Source organism: Eptesicus fuscus, chromosome 5 (assembly GCF_027574615.1).
Source record: "Eptesicus fuscus isolate TK198812 chromosome 5, DD_ASM_mEF_20220401, whole genome shotgun sequence".
NCBI lineage: Eukaryota > Metazoa > Chordata > Mammalia > Chiroptera > Vespertilionidae > Eptesicus > Eptesicus fuscus.
Genome location: NC_072477.1, coordinates 73,461,863 through 73,485,737, shown reverse-complemented (window position 1 = coordinate 73,485,737; position 23,875 = coordinate 73,461,863). Strand labels below are relative to the sequence as shown.

The window sequence follows — 23,875 nt, the reverse complement described above, 5'->3', positions numbered from 1 at the left end:
AGAAACATCTATAAACAAGTTATATAAAATACAGTTTTGTGAAATAAATGTTTAGAAGAGGGAAAGGTCAGTGTAATATTTGCGTTGGGTTATTTTTGAGTAGTGGAAGTATTATTTTATGTAAAGGCTTCTTAGATGAAAATACTTGAATTTTGTAACAAAATGTCATTTCAGATATATAATAGTTGGTTTAAACTGGCTTCAAGCAGTCATAAAAAGGTGGTGGTCAGAACTATCGTCCAAAACAGAAATTATAAATGATGGGTGAGTATACCTTTAAAGGTAACCTTATGCTTCTAAATTTTATTTTATTTTACTTTTTTTCCCCAGAAAAGCAGTTGGATTTAACTAGATGATAATTTTATTGTTTGATCATCAATATATAATATTCTCTTTATTTTCAGGGAAATATTAAATTGGGATACTGTTCATATGTGAAAATTACACATAGAAGTTGAATTTCAGAGCCCAGTAACCTCTTCCTTTAGCAGAACCCTACTCCTCATTTTAGAAGGAAAAAGCACAGCAGTGATTTAACCATTGTAATGAGTAAGGGAGAGAAAAAGAGATAGTCCTTAGTGGAATAAGTAATGAGGCACAGGAATGGAGGTATCTTGCAGAGTCCTTTAGCTACCTAGACACTAACCTTAGAATCCAGTTCTAAGAACTATATTATAATCATCATAATTTGAGTATTGCAATTAGATTTAGTATTTAGTTTCTGTGATTGGCATGTACTATTTTAAAGAGTTGCCTGACTTCAGTAGTATAATATTCTCTAATAAATACTTGAAAATTTTAAAACTATTTTCATTAAATGTATTTACTACCAAAGTTCATATCATATTTGCATTTTCTTTTTTCCTCCTAGAAATATTCATATTTTAAAACAACAATTAAGCAGATTGTGGGAACAAGAAAACCATCTTACTTTGGTTCCAGGATATACTGGTAATATAGCTAAGGTAATCTATATTTAAGGTTAAAAATTAATATTTAAGCTTAATTAAAATTTAGAAGTAATATGAAAGTATGCATTTATAAATGAATTCTTTCAAATCTTGAGACAAAGTAATTCAGTACTATTCAGTAAGATCTACAGTCAGTTTCATATTTGCAAATGCTTATGGTCTTCTGGATATGAATGTGACTTTGACAGGGAGCACAAAATTACCCATTGAATGTGTTTGAAATATAGCCACAGAAATAATGTGTTGGAGGTTGTTTAATGACCTAGTTCCAATCAAAGAAAAATATTTGAAAAAGTTAAAACTTCAGGTAAGGAAGGCATCTGAAGATTAAGTGAGGAATACAATTAAATGTTTTGGGGGTCTTATATTTTACTTGATATGCTCTTTAGGGAAGTATACTGTTCAAATCACAATATGAATTTGATATTGGTCTTTATTGATATATTTGTCTCTTAAAGGAAAAGGTACATTAGATTTTTAATATTTAAACTACAGAAAAGATTGGTATATAAAACACATATACGCCGAAACCGGTTTGGCTCAGTGGATAGAGCGTCGGCCTGCGGACTCAAGGGTCCCAGGTTCGATTCCGGTCAAGGGCATGTACCTTGGTTGCGGGCACATCCCCAGTAGGGGGTGTGCAAGAGGCAGCTGATCGATGTTTCTCTCTCATCGATGTTTCTAACTCTCTATCCCTCTCTCTTCCTCTCTGTAAAAAATCAATAAAATATATTTAAAAAAAAAGAAAGTCTAGAAATTAAAAATAAATAAATAAATAAATAAAACACATATAATTGCAGAAAAAAGTCATTGTTAAATGTTTCCACCCTTTTACTGAGCATATTGCTATCATAAATGGGCATTAGTCAGAAATATAAATATTTTTTTAATTTTAAAAAGTATAATATACTAAATAAGAGGATTTATGTTATAGACTTAATTGTAAAAATTTTCTTGGATACTTTTCAAGGACAGAAGCAAAATGATGTACCAAGCATGTGTTTTACCACTGTGTATAATTTAACTTTGTAGAATTTTTAATGATTAAAATATTATAAACAGAAATCAGTTTTCCAGAAGTATTTTTCTGTTGTTCTTTTGATAATGGTGGGGGCGGGGGAGAGACAATGAAGCATAAAAGCTGAAAGAAATTGGAATGCTTTAGAGCATACCTGATATATCACATTATTCTGGAGGGGTCTTAATATTCTTGGTAACAGAACTGAAAAATTAATGTTTTCTTAGAAATTTGCTTTTGATTATAATTTTTTATAAAGAAAGAAGCTTTATTATGAACATGAGATTAAGATAAAGACAATATGGAGTGATTAAAAGTTCTATGAAGTTTCTTAAGCTATGATAAAAGACCTCTTTTATAAGATTAAACACTCAATTATAATTTTCTTGAAGGTAGAAATCAGAAAGATAGGCTATCATCAAACTGAAAGAATTGTTGTTAATGATTTAATGATTTTGCCTAGCTATAAAGACAGAATTGCTTGATCACAAGAACCAAACCATTTACTCAGCATTTAGCAAACATTTATTGAGCCCTTGTTGTGTGCCAGGCCCTGTGCTAAACAAATGCAGATTAACAAGTTGAGTACACCACATCATTTACCCTCAAAGGTTACAAAGGGAAACTGAGGCAAATCAAGTAACAAAAGGGAGAAGAAAGGGGTTGTGTATATATATATTTACTGTACTAGCTAATGAAATACTTTTGTTTTATTTTCTAAGGATGTAGATGCTTATTTATTACAGTTGCATTGAAAGACTTCATCTACTAAAGAGCATTTGGTTATTCAAAACATCCCTGGACTATATGATTTCCAAACAAGTCTCATTGGAGAACTGTGAACTGTGGAAGAAATCAAAACCTTTTTCTTTTAAAGCCACGTATGAAACCAATAACAAAACCCTAACAATCTACTTCACATTGAAGTGGAAAAATATCCGAAAGGAGCAGCTTCAACTTTAATAAGGTGAAAGTGCACTATGAAGATTGTTCACCTTTGCTGCATTTGGGATTTATATGGTTGCTTGGCAAGAACTACTGGATCTTAATGCAATCCTTCATAAGAATATACTTTATACTATGTGAAAAAATAAGACAAAACTTATAACTAGGAAAAGCAAAGACCAATCATCATTACTTTTTTTAAGATTGTGTTTTATAAGAAAACACTCAAATGTGTGCAGCTATTTTCTTATGTTGAAAGACTTTGAAAGTTTTAAACATCATAGCAAATAATCAATACTAAAAGTTTTTTTGTCCACACTGAGATACTGTGTAAACAAAATGCCTTAATTATTAATAAGCCAATGTATATGATACCAAGATCTGTTTTAAAAAAAAAGTAAAACCAACCATGCTTCTGGCATGAAAGTTATGGAATTAAATCAGGGGTTTCCATTCATGTGGAATGTTGTTAAAACTTATTCCGCACCATCTTTAAAACTTGAGAATATTTTTAATATCTCTAAAAATTTTTTGCCGGAATTGTCATGTCATGTATGTATGTGTTATTACTATATAAAAGAAAGAGGTGAATATGTATTTGTATGTGTGCTTAGCTGGAAATGTTCATAGAGTTGGCTAATTTATATTCACTTTCTATTGTATATAGATTTCTAATATTTTCAGTTCTGTATCATTTAAGCTTCATTTGAGTAAATTTACTAAATATTCCCATTTTTTGCTTTTTAAAAATCTTGTTTTGTATGAATTCTAGTTGTTTTTCACTACATTATGATTTAAAGAATTATATACAATGCTTTAGCAATGTTTACAGTTAGTGCTGACCTTATATTTTGAATTCCAATACTTTATATTACTACCTCCTCCAATGGTTGGTATGAAATGCCAGCAGACTGTATGAGGTCTTTTTATTTCCTTAATACCATTTTTTGGTGTCAAGGACCCCACTTGTGGAATGTCTTCACAGCTGTATATTTTAGCCTGTCTTGAGAGTGATTGGGCTTTAAATACCACTATTGTTTCCTACATCATCTCATCTTTAATGAGCCCAAGATGCATCTGAGCAAAGATTCTTAGTATCAAATTTCTGTGCAGTAATCCTTCAAGCACTTGAATGTAAGTCTTTAGCATTTACCCAATTAGTGACTACTGATGTGAATCCTAAACAAGCATCTTTATTGGTTTAAAAATATTAAAAATGTTCTCTTTTACTGAGTTCTCCTTTTGTTTAGCTATATTCCATATAGCTATGTATTCTTCACAGTAGTAATTGGCTCTTTTCTTAAGTCTTTAGGATAATTTCAGTGTACTGCACTTCTGTGATTTAAGAGTTGAGTTATTTAAGAACTCATTTTTCAGGAGGTGGGAATTTGAATCGGAAATCTGAATCATCTCTGTGAAACCTTAAGATGATGAAATATAACCTTTCTTTGTTCCTATTCCTTTAGTTATCACTTTTATCTAATAGTTTGAACTAGTTAACTCAGAGCATGGTGCTCCTGAGGCTAAGGACAGGAGCTTTACTAGTACAGGTTCATTCATTTTACACACATATACAGAACTATTCATAGTTACAGACTGTACCTTTTCTTAGGTATCTGTCTCACAGATTCAGCTTTTGGTCACAAGGAAGATGGTGTGTATACTTAGCATAAACCCTCCACCTCAAATAGAAAGATATCTCAAATAATTGGTATATGTAATACTGTAGACTTTGAATCTAATATTTAAAACAATATAATATTAAAAATAATATAATATCTAAAATACTGTGTTATTATAATTTTCTCTGATAAGATCATTGACAAAACAATATCTTCTAAAATTAAACTTCAATAAATCAAACTTCAGTAAAAATTAAGTACAAATGAAACATATTAAGAAAATTCACTTCCTCGTTCACACTGAGTTCTTGTGCTTAACTTTGGGTTTGTTGAAGGAGAGTTGATACTCCATTTTATTTACTTGGAGCTATATAAAGCAACAGTCTTTAGCTCACAAAGATTATTCAATGGCACACATTCCTAATTCTTGGTCTTTGCAATTGGCCTTCATACCTACCTCTCACTGACTGAGTTATGATTAGTATTAGTTGATTTTAAGATTGTTGATAAAAGATGTTAGGTAAGTAAATATTATTGAACACTTCTGTTGCTATAAAGCTCTTAGCATGCTATTTAACCAGAAGAGTGTTAATATCCAGAAAGAGCCAAAGAAAGTGTTTACAAAATATTTTGGCTGTTGTATTGACCTGGATTAGGACAATTGCTGTCTGTCATCACTCATTTGTGGCTGTTCTGCTAAGCAGTATACAGAACTGAGGGACTACCCACGGTTTCTATGCCTTACTACCTCTTCTACCTTTTAGGTTTTCTGTACTGAACTTTGCTAACTTTGCAAGTCTAAGGACAGTTTATTGAAGTGATAGAGGGTTATAATCAAGTAATTTGTTTCTACTAGAAATAAAGTGAATGGTTTTTGTAATAAGTGATCATGATCAGAAAAATGGTTAAAAGTTAGAAAGCAAGCATTATCAGATGGTTTTAAAAATTAATCTTTTGACAGTAATTTTAAAGGTAATTGACAGATTATTACATGAGTCCTGAGATGTGAGGATTTGGGTATCTGTATCTACTTTGGGGAATCATTAATGTCCGCACTAAAGTCTAAGGGCTACTGAGAAATTAAATCCTTATCCATTCCCCTAAACATATTTGGTACATGTCATATCCTAACCTTAAAAATTGTGTGTGTGTGTGTATTCAAGGCTATATTTCTGGCCTTTGAAATAGTAATTTTCTCAAACTTGGAGCATTTCTACATTTGGCAAGTTATTAATATAATTAAATTAATATCAATGGTAACTAATTTGAGTAAAGATTATTACCTGTTAAATACTGATAATAGAAATCATGTAAATGTTTACTTAGTTACTTAAATGAGTCAAGGAATCTGAAAAAAGCACACACTGTAATTTAAGTTAATATTTTGTTACTCATTCCCAGTATCTCTTCCTATTTAAGAACAAGATGGTAATGTCAGTTGCCTTTATTGATTTAAAGGGGAAAAAATAGAATCACAAGCAGCTGACTCACTGGAGTGGTCCATTTGGATGCACTACTTCTTATCCTTCAATATAGACTATTATTTTCTGGATTACTTCAGGTGAAAAAAGTATTGCTGGACATTTGTTGGTAGGTATTTACTTCTATGTTATTCTTCCCCCCCCCCCCCCCCTCAATTTCCAGTTCTTCTAGCTGTGAAAATTGTCATAAAACAACACACAATTCCCCCCTCCTTTTTTATTCTGTAACAGGAATATAGAATAAAAAGTTCCTCCCTAAACACTGTATGCTTCTAATTTGTAGTGTAGCTTGATTGATTCAATAACAGCACCGACTATAACAATAAAAATAAGTACTGCATATAATATACTCAGTATACTGAGTATACTTTTGTGTCTTTTTTAATTAATTTATTTTAATTTTAGAAAGGGGGGGGAGAGAGAGAGGAGAGAGAGAGAGAGAGAGAGAGAGAGAGAGAGAGAGAGAGAAAGGTTGTCTCCCACACTTGAATCAAACCAACACCACCTTTTGGTGTACGGGATGATGTTCCAACCAACTGAGCCACACTGGCCAGGGCCTGAGTACATTTTCCAATGCTGTACTTATTTCAAGTATTGTAGGCATTATTTTCTCAGGGTTAGATTATTGATTAATAGTATCTGCTAAAATCAAACTTAAGTACAAAACAGAATACAGTTAACCCTGGAACAACCCTGGCTCCCCCACCCCCTGCAATCAGAAATTCACATATGACTTTTGATACACCCAAAATTTAACTACTAGTAGCCTTCTGTTGACCAAAGGCCAACATAAACAGTTGCTTAACACATATTTTGTGTTATATGTATTATATGCTATATTCTTTTTTTTAAATTTAAATATATCTTATTTTTATGTTCCTGGCATCTTCATTTCTCCCTCCATCATATCACTTCCACACAAAAGCATCTCGGTGATTTCATAGTAAAAATAGCTGATTTTTCCAAAGCTCTAAGAGAAGTTAGCAATGTACACATAAAACACTTTCAGAAATTATTTAAATTCATTAGTCACAATTGTTCTCTCTTTTATTGACATAAAACAGCTAAAGATGGGCTTTCCAGAGAACTCCAGTGAAGGCTTTACCAGGGGAAAAATAGTAGGACACACACCATGAAACCAGAAGAAAAGTTCACACCAGGTCAGTGATTTACAGCTCCTAGGTTAATGAACTGGTAAGACTTGGGATGAGGAAGAATAACAGTAGCAAGAATGCATTGTTGGCAGACTTGAGTAGGGGAAAGGGAATGTTGACCGAGGAAGGAGAGCTGGTGCTAAGTATGACAGCTGGCAGGTGGGTCATCAGAGGCCCATTTACACCATCAATACCTATGGGTCATCCTCACCACTGCACAGATGTCTTTTTGAGTATTAAATTGGCATCCTCTAAAGTATCTCTTTCCCTTTGGGAAGAAAATGTCCTGTTATTCACCACCTCCAACCTCCCTCATTCCTCAGAATGCTGCTGTTTATACTTGAGACATTCTTCAAAATAATTTTAGTTGGTTGTGCATTTTACAATCTGCACAGGGAAACTGAGGCACAGTTGTAACTTTTCTACAAAGTGTTCCAGCCTAACACCATATTTCTATACAAAGCCTTGTTGAGAGTATTACAGATGTCCCCCCTTTTACCCTCATTACCTCCCTCCACTCATTTCTCACCCAGCCCTAGGCTTTCACCACACTATTATCTGTCCATAGGTAATGCATATATGCATATAAGATCTTTGGTTGATCTCTTCCTTCTGAGATTCGTTAGTGTGTTTTATGCTTCTATGCCTCTGATTCTATTTTATTCACCAGGTTATTTTGTTCATTAGATTTCTTGTTCGTTTATTTTGATTTTCAGATTCAATTATTGATAGATATGTATTTGTTGCCATTTTATTGTTCATTTTGATCTCTTCCCCTCTTCCTCCTCCTCCTCCTCTTCCTTCTTCCTCTTCCTCTTCCTCTTTTTCTTAAAGAATATCCTTCAACAGTAGTTTTATGGTGATGAACTCCTTTAGCTTTTTCTTGTTTGTGAAACTCATTATCTGACCCTCAATTCTAAATGAGAGCTTTGCTGGGTAGAGTATTCTTGGTTGTAGGTTCTTGCTATTCGTAACTGAATATTTCTTACCACTCGCTTCTGACCTGCAAAGTTTCTGTTGAGAAATCAGCTGACAGTTTTATGGGCACTCTCTTGTAGGTAACTAACTGCTTTTAAGATTCTGTTTGTCTTTAACCCTTGGCATTTTAGTTATGTCTTGGTGTGGGCCTCTTTGGGTTCCTCTTGTTTGGGACTCTTTGCGCTTCCTGGACTTGTAAGTCTATTTCTTTCATCAGGAAGGGAAAGTTTTCTGTCATTATTTCTTTAAACAGTTTTTAATATCTTGCTCTCTCTGTTCTCCTTCTGGCACCCCCATAAGGTGAATGTTGGTATGCTTGAAGTTGTCCCAGAGGCTCCTTACACTCTCCCATAGTTTTGGATTCTTTTTCTTTCTGCTGTTCTGATTGGGTATTTTTTGCTTCCTTATATTCCAAATTGTTGATTTGATTCTCGGAATCCTCTACTCTACTGTTGAATCCCTGTAAATTATTCTTTATTTCAGTTAGTGTATGCTCAATTTCTGACTGGTCTTTTTTCATGTCTTTGATATTCTCATTAAGATCCTTGAAAGTCTCATGAAGATTCTTGAGTAATCTTATAACCATGGTTTTGAACTCTGTATCCAGTAGTTTGCTTGCTTCCATTTCTTTCATTTGTGACATGTTTCTTTGTCTTCACATTTTGGCTGCTTCCCTGTGTTTATTTCTATGTATTAGGTAGAGCTGCTATGTCTCCTGGAATTGGTAGAGTGGCCTTGTGTAGTAGGTGTCCTGTAGGACCCAGTGGCTCAGCCTCCCCAATCACCTGAGCTGGGCACTGTAGGTGTGCCCCTTTGTGGGCTGTATGCACTATCTTCTTGTAGTTGAGCCTTGATTGCTATTGAAGTCACTGGGAAGAATTACCCACAGGCATATAAAGACCAGCTGCGATTACAGCGAAAGACCTGCTGTGCAGGAGACACCCTATGGAGCAGGACTTGCTTCAGTGAGGCTTTGGTGCTCACTGAGTCTGCCTCTTGAGTATGTCGCTTGTGGATGTGTAGAACTGTAATCTGCTGTGGTCTGAGGCAGTTCACTGGGTGCACTAGCTCTAGGGCCTCAGGGAGGTGCAAAGTCAGCCACTGACTGGGGCCACCCGACAGGAGCTACAGAGGGAACTGCAGATGGCTGCTATTTGCTATTTGTATTGGGCTTGGAGGTGCCCAGGTGAAGCCCAGCTGTGAAGCAAGGCAGGCTGGTGCTAGTGCTGGGTCTTGGATCTTTTAATGATAGTTTTGGGGCACTCTGTCACCAGCTGCAGCTTGTTTGAGAGATTTTAGCGAAGTCTGAAGCCTGAGCCAGGACAGGCCATTCATATAGAAAAGCTGCTGCAAACAGCTTGGATGGGGCTGCAAATTGTATGGGGCAGGGTGTCAGGGAATCCCCAGGGTAGAGCAAACTGTGCTCCAGGCTGATGGAGACTCAGATATGACTACCAGTCAGCCCTGTGACAGGGGAGGTCCCAGCACAGGAACAGTGACCCCTGCAGCACTCTTGTCTGGGAGAAAGCCACTCCTGAGTTGCTGTCCCGATGCCAGACAATGCCATTCCTCCCTGTATGTGTCTGGGTCCCCCAAAGCCAACCGGGTGCTGGGAGATCAAGTAAGTTCATGCACCGGCCCTTTAAAATGAACATCTGGATCAATCTCCAGGTCACTCAGTCACAATCCCTGCTGGTTTTTACAGCCTTGTTTTGAAGACTTCTCTTCCCAGTTCTGAAACCCTGGGCTGGGGCTCTGGAGGTCTGGTTTGGGGCTAGGACTCCTTGCTCCTTACAGGCAGCCTCCACAGAGACTATCTCCCTTCCAGTTAAAAAAAAAACAGTTCATGTGGGTATCAGACCAGCCCATTCCTTGCCTCTGCCCCTCCTACTACCAGTCTTAGTGTGCTTTCTTCTTTACTTGTCTAGTTGTAGGACTTCCATTCAGCCAGCTTTCAGGCGGTTCTGAATGATGGCTCTGTACAGTATTTTAGTTGTAATTTTGATGTGGTTGTGGGAGGCAGCGAATATAGGCATTTACCTATGTCGCCAGCTTGGTTCTCTTTGTACATATACTATATTCTTAAATAAAGTTAACTGGAGAAAAGAAAATGTTATTAAAATCATAAAAGAGAAAATACATTTACAGTATTAAAAAATATGCATATAGGTGGACCCGCACAGTTCAAACCCATGTTGTTCAAGGGTCAATACCACGGTATTTTCTTTTATAGCCTGTAATTAATCATAAAACAAAAGGGCAGTTACTGTATACCAGGAGTTCTATGAATAGGCAGCCCCATAGTTGCCAGTATTTTTCATAGCAAAGCTAGTTATATAGTATTGCTTTGATACACAAATGATAATTTTCTGAATTATGAAGTTTTCAGAGATGCCAAGAGCCTGAATAAGGATTTAGCCCCTAAATACACTTGATTCTTGTGTTTTACAATATTCTGGACTTTTTTTTTTAATGTCTTAGACCCAGGCAAGTTTGTTGTGACTCTGAATTTATACCAAAGCTAAGAAAAGTTGATCCAAAGTATTTTCTAGGATAAGAAAGAGTTATTGTGGGTGTCCCAGAATTGCCAGGTTTACTTGTTTCTAGAGTTATTTTATTGGATTTATCAACCAAACTTTCATCATGGAGCCTGGACTAGGATTAGACCTCACCTTACAGGAGTTAGGAGCTAAGTTAGCATCCATTTACTTTCCTACTTTCATTTAAAAAGAAAGCAAGAAGGAAGAAAGAATAATAACTGCAGCTTAGCCTCAACAACAGCAGGAGAAATGAAGGTTGATACCTTTCTTTTAGGCAGGTTCTAAAGCTTACAAAATGTTTAGAAGAGGCTTATCATTTTTCTTTAGCCATCCAGATTCCTTTTCTGCTATTTAGAATAGATGATAAGAAATCATCAAAGGGGTGAAACCAGCTCACTTTTTAATCTCTTCTTTGAAGGTGCCTCTGCCTGTCCCTTAGACATTGGTGTTCTTCAAGATTCTGTCTTATGGTCTTCCTCACTCTACCATTTCCCTGAAAACTTTTCTTATTTTCATGGCTTCCTTTACTATCAACATTAATTCTTCTCATTTTGGGAGTGAAAGAAAGGCTATTTTTGGGGTTCAAGTAGACATGGATTTTTTTACAGGTTGAGAAAATACTGAACTGTATGTTTGTCATTCTCAAAAACATGTCTTGCCCTAAACCTAACTTAGCTCATAAATTATTTATTCATTGCCTACTGGAAACATCCATTGGGATATCTTGTAGATATATTAAATGCAATATATCCAGAATTGACCTCATTCTCTACCTCCACTTCCCTCCACCTACCCTACCCCGCCCCCACCCCCATACAGAGGGACAAAAAGTCTGTTCTTGCTGTATCCTGGGTTTCCATTCTCATTGAATAGCCCTAACATCAGCATTTATCAAGCCACAAACCTGTGAATCATCTTTGAATCATCTCCAACTCACTGAAATCCTGTTGAGCACCCCCCTAAATTTTACCTTTCTATATCTCTCCACCTTTCCTGCCATTATCGTAGTCTACATTATTACAGCAGCCTCCTGACTCTGGCACTGGTCCTTCATTCCTACAGCTCATTCTCCATACATGCTGCCCTGGAGTAGTCTGTAAAGCACAAGTCTTACTGTGTCACTCCTGAGGCCTCTTAGGACAGAGTCTGAACAGTGGGATTTATAATCTTTTAACAACATTTCCTCTCCTCCCAGTGCTCCAGCTAGAATAAACTTGTTTCAGTTTCCAGAAAGCATTACACTTTCTCTGCAAATGCTTCCTTTGTCTGAACACTATTGACCCCCAAGTTCACACAGTTATTCCTTTCTTAGCCTTGAAGTCTCAGCCTAACACAGTTCCTCTGGGAAGCCCTCTCTGGAGCCTCTTCAGCTGTAAGAGGTCTCTGGCCACAACTCTTGTCTCAACCTTGTTCTCTTAACACTACTTATCAGTGTTTTGTAATGCTTATTATCTATCTTCCCAGCTAGATTAATAGTTTCATGAGATCAGAAACTCATGTCACATCCCCAGTACCTAACATAAAGCCTGACAATTAGTAGGTATTTGAAGACCTGGGGTGGGGCAGGAGCCTGGGGGAGAGGAGCAAAGAAGGGAAATGGGGGACATCTGTAATACTCTTAACAATAAAAATAATTTTTTTAAAAATGCAAGGGTGTAGCATCTTTGGGAATACATTGTATGAGGAAGTAATTTAGTAATCCAAAGCTATTTCTAATAGCATAGCAGCTAAAAATGAGTGGTTCTAAAATAAATATATCCTGTTTTATTCTCTCACTTTTTTTGTTATAGATTAGTTTATAAATGCTTATGCTATAACAAAACAAAACTTCAGCTAACATATGTTTGATTCTTAAAGGTTGTTACATTTGTTTTTCTATTGTATTGTTTCTACATTCCACACAAAATCCATGCAAATGAGGACCATATATACAGTGCAAAATTAAGATATTTTCTGATAATGTATAAAATACATGTTGTTTTTTTCTTGGAATTAAGGTTATCCCTTTATGTTTCTTTTCTGCTTTCATCTTAGAATGGTTGAGAATCATATGAAATAATATGTTTCTTTTTTAAATTACTATTATTCTTTCATACCTATTTATGAAAGTATAATAATGAAAAGAAGAAAATTAAATAACCATACTATCATCCACCTAGAGGAACAATTATGTCTCTCCTTCTAGATTTTCTCTTATGTGTATGGGTTTTTAATACAAATGAATTTCATGTATTTAGTGTAGTTTCCTACTTTCCATACACTGGAAAAGCTTTTTGTTTAATCAAATACACAAAAGGGTTCTTTCCATGGGAAAAACACAAACAAAAAACATTTTCTACAAAGTCTATTTATTGAGGTGCTTCTAACTGAATACATTTCTCGTCTGCCTAAATAATTGTTTTTTTTAGTTTCTGCATGCTTAGTAATCTACCCCCGAAGATTAATCTCAGGGCTCCACCATCCCACCATGGCCAATGCCTGCCATGTTCTGCACTCTGTCACCTGCTGCCGACGCTCTCCGTGTTCCGTGCACCTCCTGGTGGTCAGCACACGTCATAGCGACTGGTTGTTCGGTTGTTTTGCGGTTCAGTCTATTTGCATATTAGGGTTTTATATAGACAGATAGATGTGGAGTAAAAAGAGGGTGATTTTCTTACAAATGGGCACACTAGTGAATGATCATTCTCCTATAGTGTATTAGTGTTTTTACAGTACTAACTAGGCAGAATTCCCCAGTCTTCGTCAACTCTTAAGATCATACTTTATATTGGCTTGCTTTCACAAATACCATTAAAATGTTTGTTTTAAAGAACAATTAAACTTTATTCTTCACATAGTTATTGGTGATTTAATCTGGTATAGTTTTGTTTTGATTCACACTTATTAAACCAATTAACAGCAAAACAGATCAATAGAAAAATGTTAGTACCCTTCTAACTAATTACTTTAAATATTCAAATATTTTATGAAAGATGACTATATAGCAATTGAAACAAAATAAATCTGTTAGGCTTTTAAGAATGTCCGATAGCCCTTACCGGTTTGGCTCAGTGGATAGAGAGTTAGCCTGCGGACTGAAGGGTCCCAGGTTTGATTCCGGTCAAGGGCATGTACCTTTGGTTGCGGGCACATCCCCAGTAGGAGGTGTGCAGGAGGCAGCTGATCGATGTATCTCTTCCATCGATGTTTCTGACTCTCTATCCCTCTCCCTTCCTCTCTGTAAAAAATCAATAAAATATTTAAAAAAAAAAAAAAAAACCCGAAGATTTATTCACTGAATAATTTTTTTTTAAAAGAATGTCCGATAATATTGATTCGGGGCCATTTAATTGTTGTCTTAGTCTAATTAATCAATCATTTCTTACTTGGCCTTACCCAGGAAGGTGGCCTGAGAGTGAATGGAGTGTGGACTGTGAATGGGTATGGGGTTTCTTTTTGGGGTGATGAAAATATTTTGGGATTTTTAGTGGTAATGGTTGTACAATTTTGTTATCATACTAAAAGCCACTGAATTATATACTTTGTTTTTATTTATTTTTAATATATTTTTATTGATTTCAGATAGGAAGGGAGAGAGAGAAAGAGATAGAAACATCAGTGATGAGAGAGAATCATTGATTGACTGCCTCCTACATGACCCCTACTGGGGGGTTGAGCCCACAACAGGAGCATGTGCCCTTGACCAGAATCGAACCAGGACACTTCAGTCTACAGGCTGATGCTCTATCCACTGAGCCAAACCAGCTAGGGCTGAATTAGATACTTTAAATGCCACTGAATTGTATGTAAAAAAAAATTCATATGCTGAATTTTATGGTATATGAATGATATAGCAAAAACAAATAGTTGAAATCTTAAAAAATCATTTCTGCTTTGTCAGAATCCATATGTTTAGTTTAATGTGTAATAATTTCATTCTACAAATCTTCAAAATATGAAATAGCTAAAGTTTGCTTTAAAGTTTCTGGTGATAACTAGAAATTATGCTTTGGTACATTATCTAAACTAGTTATTTTCTGTAAATGTCATTAAATATAGATATAAGTTTGGAATTAAATAATGATAGCTAAAGTGATTTTAATAATTGACATGTGCTTGGTGTAATCTTCAGGAGAATAGCTAAAGTTTTAGATTAGTATTACACCATACATTTTCTTAAGCTTTTCTTGGACAAATCATATAATTTTGTAATTAGGACTAAATGAAAATAGCCTGGCCTGTTGTTGTTTTTATCTTTATTAGGTTAGTGGAACCTAATAATTCTTTGAAACTATGACCTGATATGGGGGGGGGGGGAGACTCAGTATAAATTTTGTGTTTAAATGACATAAAAATTAGGGCTTTTCTTTTAAATGTTAATTCAGCTGCCAACTAAGGAACTGCATTTGAAATCAAATACTTTAATTAAAAGATATTTATAAAATGTCCACAGCGTCCAGGAGCTGCTTGTAGCAGCTGGCACACCCACATTTGTCATATCACATGTGGTATGAGTTTCATGTCTGCTACTTTTATCTCTTGATCCATCTTTTCTTCCAAGAAAAAAGCCACAGCTGACTATATAGAAGAAAAAGCTTCCTCAAGTACAATCTGGTAATATTTATTAGCAGTGATCTGAGTAAATTGTAACATTGATAATTTAGAAATATACATATATAACCACTATAAGCCAAATGTTTAAGATAGCAAAGAAACATATTTGGTTCAACATTCAACAGTTAAGTTGTTAACAAGTGTTTAAATCTATATGAAGAAAGAGCTTCAAAATTAATGTTGAATCTATGGGTATTTTTTTTCTTCATTAACTTAGACTAATTAAAATTTATTTTCTCATTCTGATTATACAGCTCTCTAAACATTATATATCAATTAAGTTTTCCAAAACATTTATTAGAAAATTAAGAAGTTGGTTTTATGTCCCAATGACTGCTAACAGGTATGATTGTGGCTATGTCTAAAGTTCTCTATTTACTGCATGCCATTGTTTCTGATAATGAGCTGGTTGAGGCAGTGAGACTGTATGTAATAAACAGATTACTTGCTATATGCTTGTTGATGTTAAGCACTATGTAGGTACAGTCACTGTCTTCAAAGAGCTGTTCCTTTTTTAAATTCAGATTCCCTTTATTTTTTAAATTTATTTTTCATTTCAGTTGACATTCAATATTATATAGTTTCAGGTGTACAATATAGTGATTAGACATTTAACCTTATGAAGTGATCACCCCATAAGTCTAATACCAATCTGATACCTTACATAGATATTAGTGTTATTGACTATATTCCTTATGCTGTACTTAATATCCCTGTGACTATTTTAATAACTGGCAATTTGTACTTCTTAATCCCTTTTACCTTTTTCAACCATCCCGCCAAAGCCCTCTCATCTAGCAACAATCAATTTGTTCTCTGTATCTATGAGTTTATATTTTGTTTTTTAGATAAGAAAAATCATGTGGTATTTATTTTTCTTTGTCTGACTTATTCACTTAGCATAATATCCTCTAGGCCCATCCATGTTGTCACCACAGCAAGATTTCTTTCTTTCTTTTGGCTGATTAATACTCCATTGTATATATGTATCACATTTTCTGTATCCATTTGTCTATCAACTGACACTTAGGTTGATATCTTGGCCATCCTATATAATAAAAGGCTCATATACAAATTGTCCCCTTGTTCGACTGACCGGGAGTTTGACTGCTCGCTATGACATGCGCTGACCACCAGGAGGTGGCGTAGAACAAAGGAAGGCCCCAGCCGCAGCCGGGGGAAGGAAGGCCCTGATCAGCCCTGATCGCCAGTCAGGCCTAGGGACCCTACCCATGCACAAATTTCATGCACCAGGCCACCAGTTGTAAATAATGCTGCAGTGAACATAGGGATGCATATATCTTCTTGAATTAGTGTTTTAGATTTCCTCAAATATGTAGAAGTGGAATTGCTGGGTCATATGATAGTTCTGTTTTTTAAAAATATGCTTTTATTGATTTTAGAGAAGGGAGATAGAGAAAGAGAGAAACATGAGAGAGAAACATCAATTGGCTGCCTCCTGCATACCCTCTACTAGAGATCAACCCTGCAACCTGGACATGTGCCCTGACCAGGAATAGAACCTCTTGCTTGGTACATGGATGACATTCAAACAACTGAGCCACACCAGCCAGAGCATTATAGTTCTATTTTTAATTTTTTGAGGAACCTCCATTCTGTTTTCCATAATGGCTACAACAATTTACTCAAAGAGTTGTTCTAAAATTCTAAATGTACTGCAATTCTAAAACTGTACTACGGAAAAGACTTTGAAATCTTTAGTTTTTATGTACACTTTTAGGAAGAACCAGATCTTAGCAATTTTATACTCAAATGCATATTTGAGTATATTGTTAACATTTTTTTCTTTATGTAGTACATGTTACTTTTTACTACATGCCTGGCTGCAGAAGAGTAAAGCTATTTAGGTGTTTATAGGTCCCTCAGACCCTTTATAATAAAAACTCAAGTAGTAATTAAGATTAATAGGGAGTTTTGTATACCATGGCCATCCCTGTTTATTTTTAAATTAGATATATGATATTCAAACTTACATATTGGTTCATTATTCACACTTAAGTCTTTTGAGAATAGTGGCATCAAGTGGATTAAGGTACAACTCAAGGACATTTTGTATCCTTTCCTGCATATTATGACTTGTTTAATGGGAAGCTGCTTGGAAGTTATCCTTATAAGAACTTGATCCAAAAGAATTCTGATCACACCCTTTCCAGATCATCTTAAATGTATCTCAGTTTTTAAAGCTTTATTGAGGTGTAATTGATATACAAAAGCTGCACCTATTTAATGGACCTATTTGATGGGTTTGAACATATACAGAGATGTGTACCTGTGATACCATTATCATAATCAAAGTATTGAACATTGTATCATTTTGTGTGTGTGTGTTAATTAAGAACACTTAACTATAAGATCTATCGTCTTATGAAAATTTTAAGTGCACAGTACAGCATTATCCACAATAGCTAAGGAAACAACCCACATATTCATCAACAAACGGATGAAGAAAATATGTTATATATATATACAATGGAATATTATTCAGCTTTAAAAAGGAAGAAAATCCTACCATTTGTGACATTATTCTAAGTGAAATAAGTCAGCCTCAGAAGGACAAATACTACATGATCCCACTTATATGAGGTATTTAAAGTTATAAACTTACAAAGCAGAAAACAGAATGGTGGTTGCCAAGGCATGGCGGGGGAGGGGGAAATTGAGGGTTGCTCAGTGGGTATGAAGTTACAGTTATACAAAATGAATGTGCTCTGGAGATCTGCCGTATAACATAGTGCCTGTAGTTAACATTAATGACTATCTTATTTAGCCATTAATGGCTTTGGAAACTGAGGTGAATGCTCCATCAAAGAAATGGATATAATTCAGATTTTTGCTAAAAAGGGTTATTTTTTTTCACTTTCCTTTACTTATGATACTTTTTTTGTTTGCTTTTTTCAACATGCCATGTACAGCTAGTGTAGGTAGTTAGTTATTGATAAAGGAAGGGACAGGTAGAATCAGACATTAAGCCTGATTATCTAGGGAGCTGAATCAGACATTAAGTCTGATTAACTAGGAAACTAGCATTTACAGACCCTCCCAAGGGATAGCTGCATCCTCCACCAAATGGATGCTAATCCCCAAGCAGACAAGAAGAACTGAGAACTGGCTTTCCAATATCCTCAAGGGACAACCGCCTGTTAGCTGGGATTATGGCGCGCATGTGTGTGTGTGTGTGTGTGTGTGTGTGTGTGTGTGTGTGTGTATAAAACAATAGGGGAAATTTCTTTGCTGAGCACATGGGTGGTGAGAGCCAAGATGGCACAGAGGAAGGTAAGCACTTGTACAGTAGAAACCAGATGTTAAGACAAAACTTTTGTGCATGTGCAATAGGAGCAAAAATGGCAACATAAAGGGGAGGAGTCTAGCCTGGGAAAATCAGGGAAAGGATCAGATAGGATAAGAACATGGGACCCTAAAAGATTCAAGAAAGGGATTGGTTAGAGGGAGGGCCCAGCACAAGCCCACAAAGAATTAAGAAGATTGGTTAGTTTGAAAGAAAGCTTATCCTTTTCCAAACCCAAGGAGATGTAATCAAAGCTTAAAAAAGGCTCATTTATTCGTGCTCTTCGCCCCTCCCCCCATAGCAGCTGTGTGGGCTGAAGTGTAGCACCTGGCAATAGTACAACTGGGAATAAATACTATCTGGACTACTAGGCTCATGGTGATGGTTTTACAGTTCTGGATCCTTACCTTCCTGGTGGGCACTTGTGCTTAATAGGCCCAGACTTCTTCCACAGCAGAGGTAGTTGAGCCACCTGGTCATGGATAGGACAGTGGGCACCTGGGGGCAGTCCTTTGTTTCTACTCCAATAAACCTTGCCACTATTGCTCACATCCTCCTATGTGTGAGTCCCTGAAATGCTTTTTTTAAATTTAATAAATCTTTATTGTTCAGATTAATACAATTGTTCCTCTTTTTTCACCTCATAGCTCCCCTCCACCCAGTTCCCACCCCACCCTCTGTCCTTACCTCCCCTCCACTGTCCTCATCCATAGGTGTACGCTTTTTGTCCAGTCTCTTCCCACACCTCCCACACCCCTTTCCCCCTGAAAATTGCCAGTCCACTCCCTTTCTATGCCCCTGATTCTATTATATTCACCAGTTTATTCTGTTTATCAGATTTTTTATTCACTTGATGTTTAGATTCACTTGTTGATAGACATGTATTTGTTGTTCATAATTTTTATCTTTACCTTTTTCTTCTTCTTCCTCTTCTTAAAGAATACCTTTCAGCATTTCATATAATACTGGTTTGGTGGTGATGAACTCCTTTAGCTTTTTCTTATCTGTGAAGCTCTTTATCTGCCCTTCAATTCTGAATGATAGCTTTGCTGGGTAGAGTAGTCTTGGTTGTAGGTTCTTGCTATTCATCACTTTGAATATTTCTTGCCACTCCCGTCTGGCCTGCATAGTTTCTGTTGAGAAATCAGCTGACAGTTGTATGGGTGCTCCCTTGTAGGTAATTAACTGTTTTTCTCTTGCTGCTTTTAATATTCTCTCTTTGTCTTTTGCTCTTGGCATTTTAATTATGATGTGTCTTGGTGTGGTCCTCTTTGGATTCCTTTTGTTTGGGGTTCTGTGCACTTCCTGGACTTGTAAGTCTATTTCTTTCACAAGGTGGAGGAAGTTTTCTGTCATTATTTCTTCAAATAGGTTTTCAGTATCTTGCTCTCTCTCTTTTTCTGGCACCCCCATAATTCTGATGTTGGTATGCTTGAGGTTGTCCCAGAGGCTCCTTACACTATCTTCAAATTTTTGGATTCTTTTTTCTTTTTGCTTTTCTGGCTGAGTGTTTTTTGCTTCTTTGTATTTCAAATCTTTGACTTGATTCTTGCAGTCCTCTAGTCTGCTATTAGGTCTCTGTATAATATTTTTTATTTCAGTCAGTGTATGTTTAATTTCTAGTTGGTCCTTTTTCATATCCTCGAGTGTCTTGCTAAATTTATTGGCCTTTTCTAGGAAATTCTTGAAAAACCTTATGACTGTGGTTTTGAACTCTATATCCAGTCATTTGTTTCCCTCCATTTCTTTCATTTGTGATCTGTTTCTTTGTCTCTGCATTTTTGCTGCTTCCCTGAGTTGGGAGAGTAGCTTTGTGTGGTAGGTGTCCTCTAGGGCACAGTGGCTCAGCCTCCCCAGTTACCTGAGGTGGACACTCTTGGTACACCCCTTTGTGGACTGTGTGCTCAGCCTTGTTGTAGTTAAGTCTTGATTGTTGTTGGTATCACTGGGAGGAATTGACCTCCAGGCCCATTGACTGTGAGGATCAGCTGTGTCTACGCTGGGAGAACTTCTGTGCTGGAGACACCCTTATGAGACAAGACTTGCAAAATTGCAAAAGCCTCTGTGCTCAGCTTGGATGGGGCGGAGTCTCAGGGCGGAGCAGACAGCCTTGGTTTCCTGTCAGCCCTGCCCTATGAGGCCCCTGGGTCTCAGTGTCCCTCAGTAATCGCTGCAAGCACCTCTGAGAGAAAGCTGCCCTTGAGTTTCACCCGCTGCCAGACAGTCCAGTTTCTCCCCGAATGAGTTGGGGTTCCCAGAAACTTGCCCGGAACTGGAGTTCAGCGCAGTTGGGAGCTTTTGTCTCCCTTCCGCTTTATAAAGCCCAGCCACATACTCAGCCTCCCATGCATTCAGCAGTCAGTCCTCTCTGCGCGTGCGCGCCCCTGGACCTCTGCCTTCCACAGCTCCCGAGTCTCAGTGTGCTTTCTCTTTTCCTAACAGTCCAGATTCCCCCCAAATGAGTCTGGTTTCCCAGTGTCTCGCCTGGGACTGGAGTTCAGTGCAGTCGGGAGCTTCCTTCTCCCTCCCACTTTAGAAAGCCATTCATGCACTCAGCCGCCTGTGCACACAGCCGCCTGTCCTCTCTGTGTGCGAGTCTCCGTACCTCAGCCTTTTGCAACTCCTCTGAGTCTCAATGTGCTTTTCTCTTTTCTTCTAGTTGTAGAATTTCCACTCAGCCAGCTTTCCTGTGGTTCTGGATGATGTCCGTTTTGTCTTTTAGTTGTAGTTTTGATATTGTTGTGCAAGGCAGCAGTTTAGGTGTTTACCTATGCCGCCATCTTGGTTTCTCCTGAAATACTTTCCTCTGACTCTTCGGAAGAATCCTATTTCACTGGCAGCACATCTTTGTTTATATTTAATCCTATATAATAGAAGTCTAATATGCAAATGGATCAAACGGCAGAACGACAGGCAGAATGACTAATCACTGACCACCAGAGGGCAGACACTCAATGCAGGAACTGCCCCCAGCCTGCACGTTCTAGGCCAGCCAAGGTGGATGCCAGCGGGGGGCCCCCAATCCCCCTGCCAGTTGACCCACAGAGGGAGACGCCCCACTGGTTGCCTCCAAGAGGCCAGTGGGAGCCCCCTGATCACCCCACTGGTCGCCCCGCAGAGGGAGGCAACGGGCGGCTGCGGCAGGGGAGGGGGGGACCGGCGAGCAGGCAGCTCCAGGCCAGCCAAGGCAGGTGCCAGTGGGGGCCCCCCGATCACCCTGCCAGTCTCCCCACAGGTTGGCCCTGATCGCCGATCAGGTCTAGGGACCCTACTAATGCACGAATTTCATGCAGCAGGCCTCTAGTTGAGATTATAAATCTGCTATACTATACATGCCCTCAGTGCTTGTGATGCTGAGGGGCACCAGGGAAGGCCAAGGCAGGCCTTGATCCAATATCGATGCTAGGGCCTCACTTCTTGTCACCCCATAAGAAAGGATTCAAGATGGAAAAATTTAGGAAAGCACAGAAGATTTATTAAAGTGAAAGTATGCACTCAAGAAGTGAGAGAGGGTGACCTCAGAGAATGAGACTTTCCTGATGGGGACTTGGAGGAAGGTTTTTATTAAATGTAGGCAAGGACGGGGGATAGGGTGGTCCTTGGCTTTTGACACTGGTAGGGTGACTGCTGACACAGCTTATCCTCATCCCTTCTCTCCAAATAGCAATTTCTTTTTTTATTTTCCTAGAACTGTCATGGCAATTCTGGAGGTGGAGTGGTCCTAAAACTGCAATTCAAATTTATTATAATGGGCCTGTTGATCACTCTTAGGTCAATAGGGCTGTCTAATCTGGTTGAGACCAGTTTTTGTTTGTCTCAACTACAGGAAATTGGAGAAGGAGAAAGGAGGGGTATGCAGAGGGTAGGAGAACAGGTGGCTAGTAAAAGTCACATCTGCAATGTTCCAGCCAGGACAGAAAAGGGGAAAAGTATCCCCCTCCTTTGTTCCCTATTATAGCTTTCCTGCCTCACTTATGTCCTTCATCATACTGAGTAATGGCTGCTTGGTAAATTCTAAGTATCCATTTTTCACTTTTTCTTTCATGAGTTGCTACAGCAACATTCTTTCTAAATTGCTATTTTTGGCTCTTCATAAAAAGTCACATTTTAATTATAAATGATATGCAAAAGTAAAGCTGTAGATCTCCTTTGGACTTCTGATACCATCATCCTATATAATAAAACCCTAATATGCAAATTGACCGAACAGCAGAATGACCGGTTGCTATGATATGCACTGACCACCAGCTCAACGCAGGAGCTGCCCTCGAGAGAGAGGCAACCGGTGGTGGCGATTTGGGGGTTGGGGCTGGCCGGCAGGTGGCGCCAGGCCACCAGTCAAGCCAGGTGCCAGTGCGCCGCCCCCCCTCCCTCCCCCCGATCACCCTGCCTGCCTGTCGCCCCACAGATGGCCCTGATCACCAGCCAGGCCAAGGGACCCTACCCTATGTATTGGAAACAGTCTCTTAGATTTAAAAATTAAAACCTGGCAAGGCTACTCTAACACTAAAAAAAAACAGGATGATGAAGTGATGACATGCATAGACTCTGGCTTGCACATTTTGTGGTCAGCCCTGATTCTTACACTTATAACTGTGTGACAAAGCCAGTTACTTAACTTCTCTCTGCTTCAGTTTTTCCACTCATAAGATGGGGAAAATGGTACTACTGCCTCAGAAGGATCATGTTATGTACTACCTTTTATAATCAGAGCAAAAAAATGTAGCTGCCCATACAACAGCAAGATGCCTTTCACCTGTATGAAAAGTATGGTCACTGGTGCATGCAGCATCCTGGATTGTGAGAGGGATGTCTGATTGTCAGTTTAGGCCCGACATCCCCTGAGGGGTCTCAGATTGTAAGAGGACAAGGCTGGGCTGAGGGACTGCCCCCTGCCCCACCCCACCCCCACAGGAATTTTGTGCACCAGGCCTCTAGTCTTTTATAAGAAAAAATGTATATATCATGTGAAATCATGGACTTTAAATATACCTATCCCTTGCCTTCTCCCTGAGATACCATTTTAGCTCAAGTATCACTGCCTGGGGGAATTGGCATTATACAGTGGTTATGCAATGCCTGCAGATTGTGTTCCTAATGTACAAGATAAAGCCATATGCCAAAAGCACTCCCTTTGTAGGGGTGTGGTTAGCCTAGAATAAATGCATTCTGTGATCTCTCTCAAATGAAATTGCTGAACTTTCCATTCCAAAGTTGCTTAAATTCTTGGGAATTTGAGTTTTCCCTTTTTTTGTTTTAATTAAAT

At 37.7% G+C, this 23,875-nt stretch overlaps 1 protein-coding gene across 10 annotated transcripts in view; it reads left to right on the top strand.

Moving 5' to 3' along the window:
• Nucleotides 1-23,875, top strand: part of KATNBL1 (katanin regulatory subunit B1 like 1) — an 86,980-nt gene that overhangs the window by 50,022 nt on the left and 13,083 nt on the right. For 3 of the 10 annotated variants that reach the window (XM_054716385.1, XM_054716386.1, XM_054716383.1), the window contains 3 exons: nt 175-264; nt 872-965; nt 2,712-4,170. In XM_054716385.1, the coding sequence (XP_054572360.1) occupies nt 175-264; nt 872-965; nt 2,712-2,744 (217 nt within the window). In that variant the 3' untranslated portion in view covers nt 2,745-4,170. Of the gene's footprint in view, nt 1-174; nt 265-871; nt 966-2,711; nt 4,171-5,957; nt 6,147-7,101; nt 7,198-23,875 lie in introns of those variants that run through there. The other 7 variants (XR_008556149.1, XR_008556147.1, XR_008556152.1 and 4 more) reach the window with 6 other exon arrangements.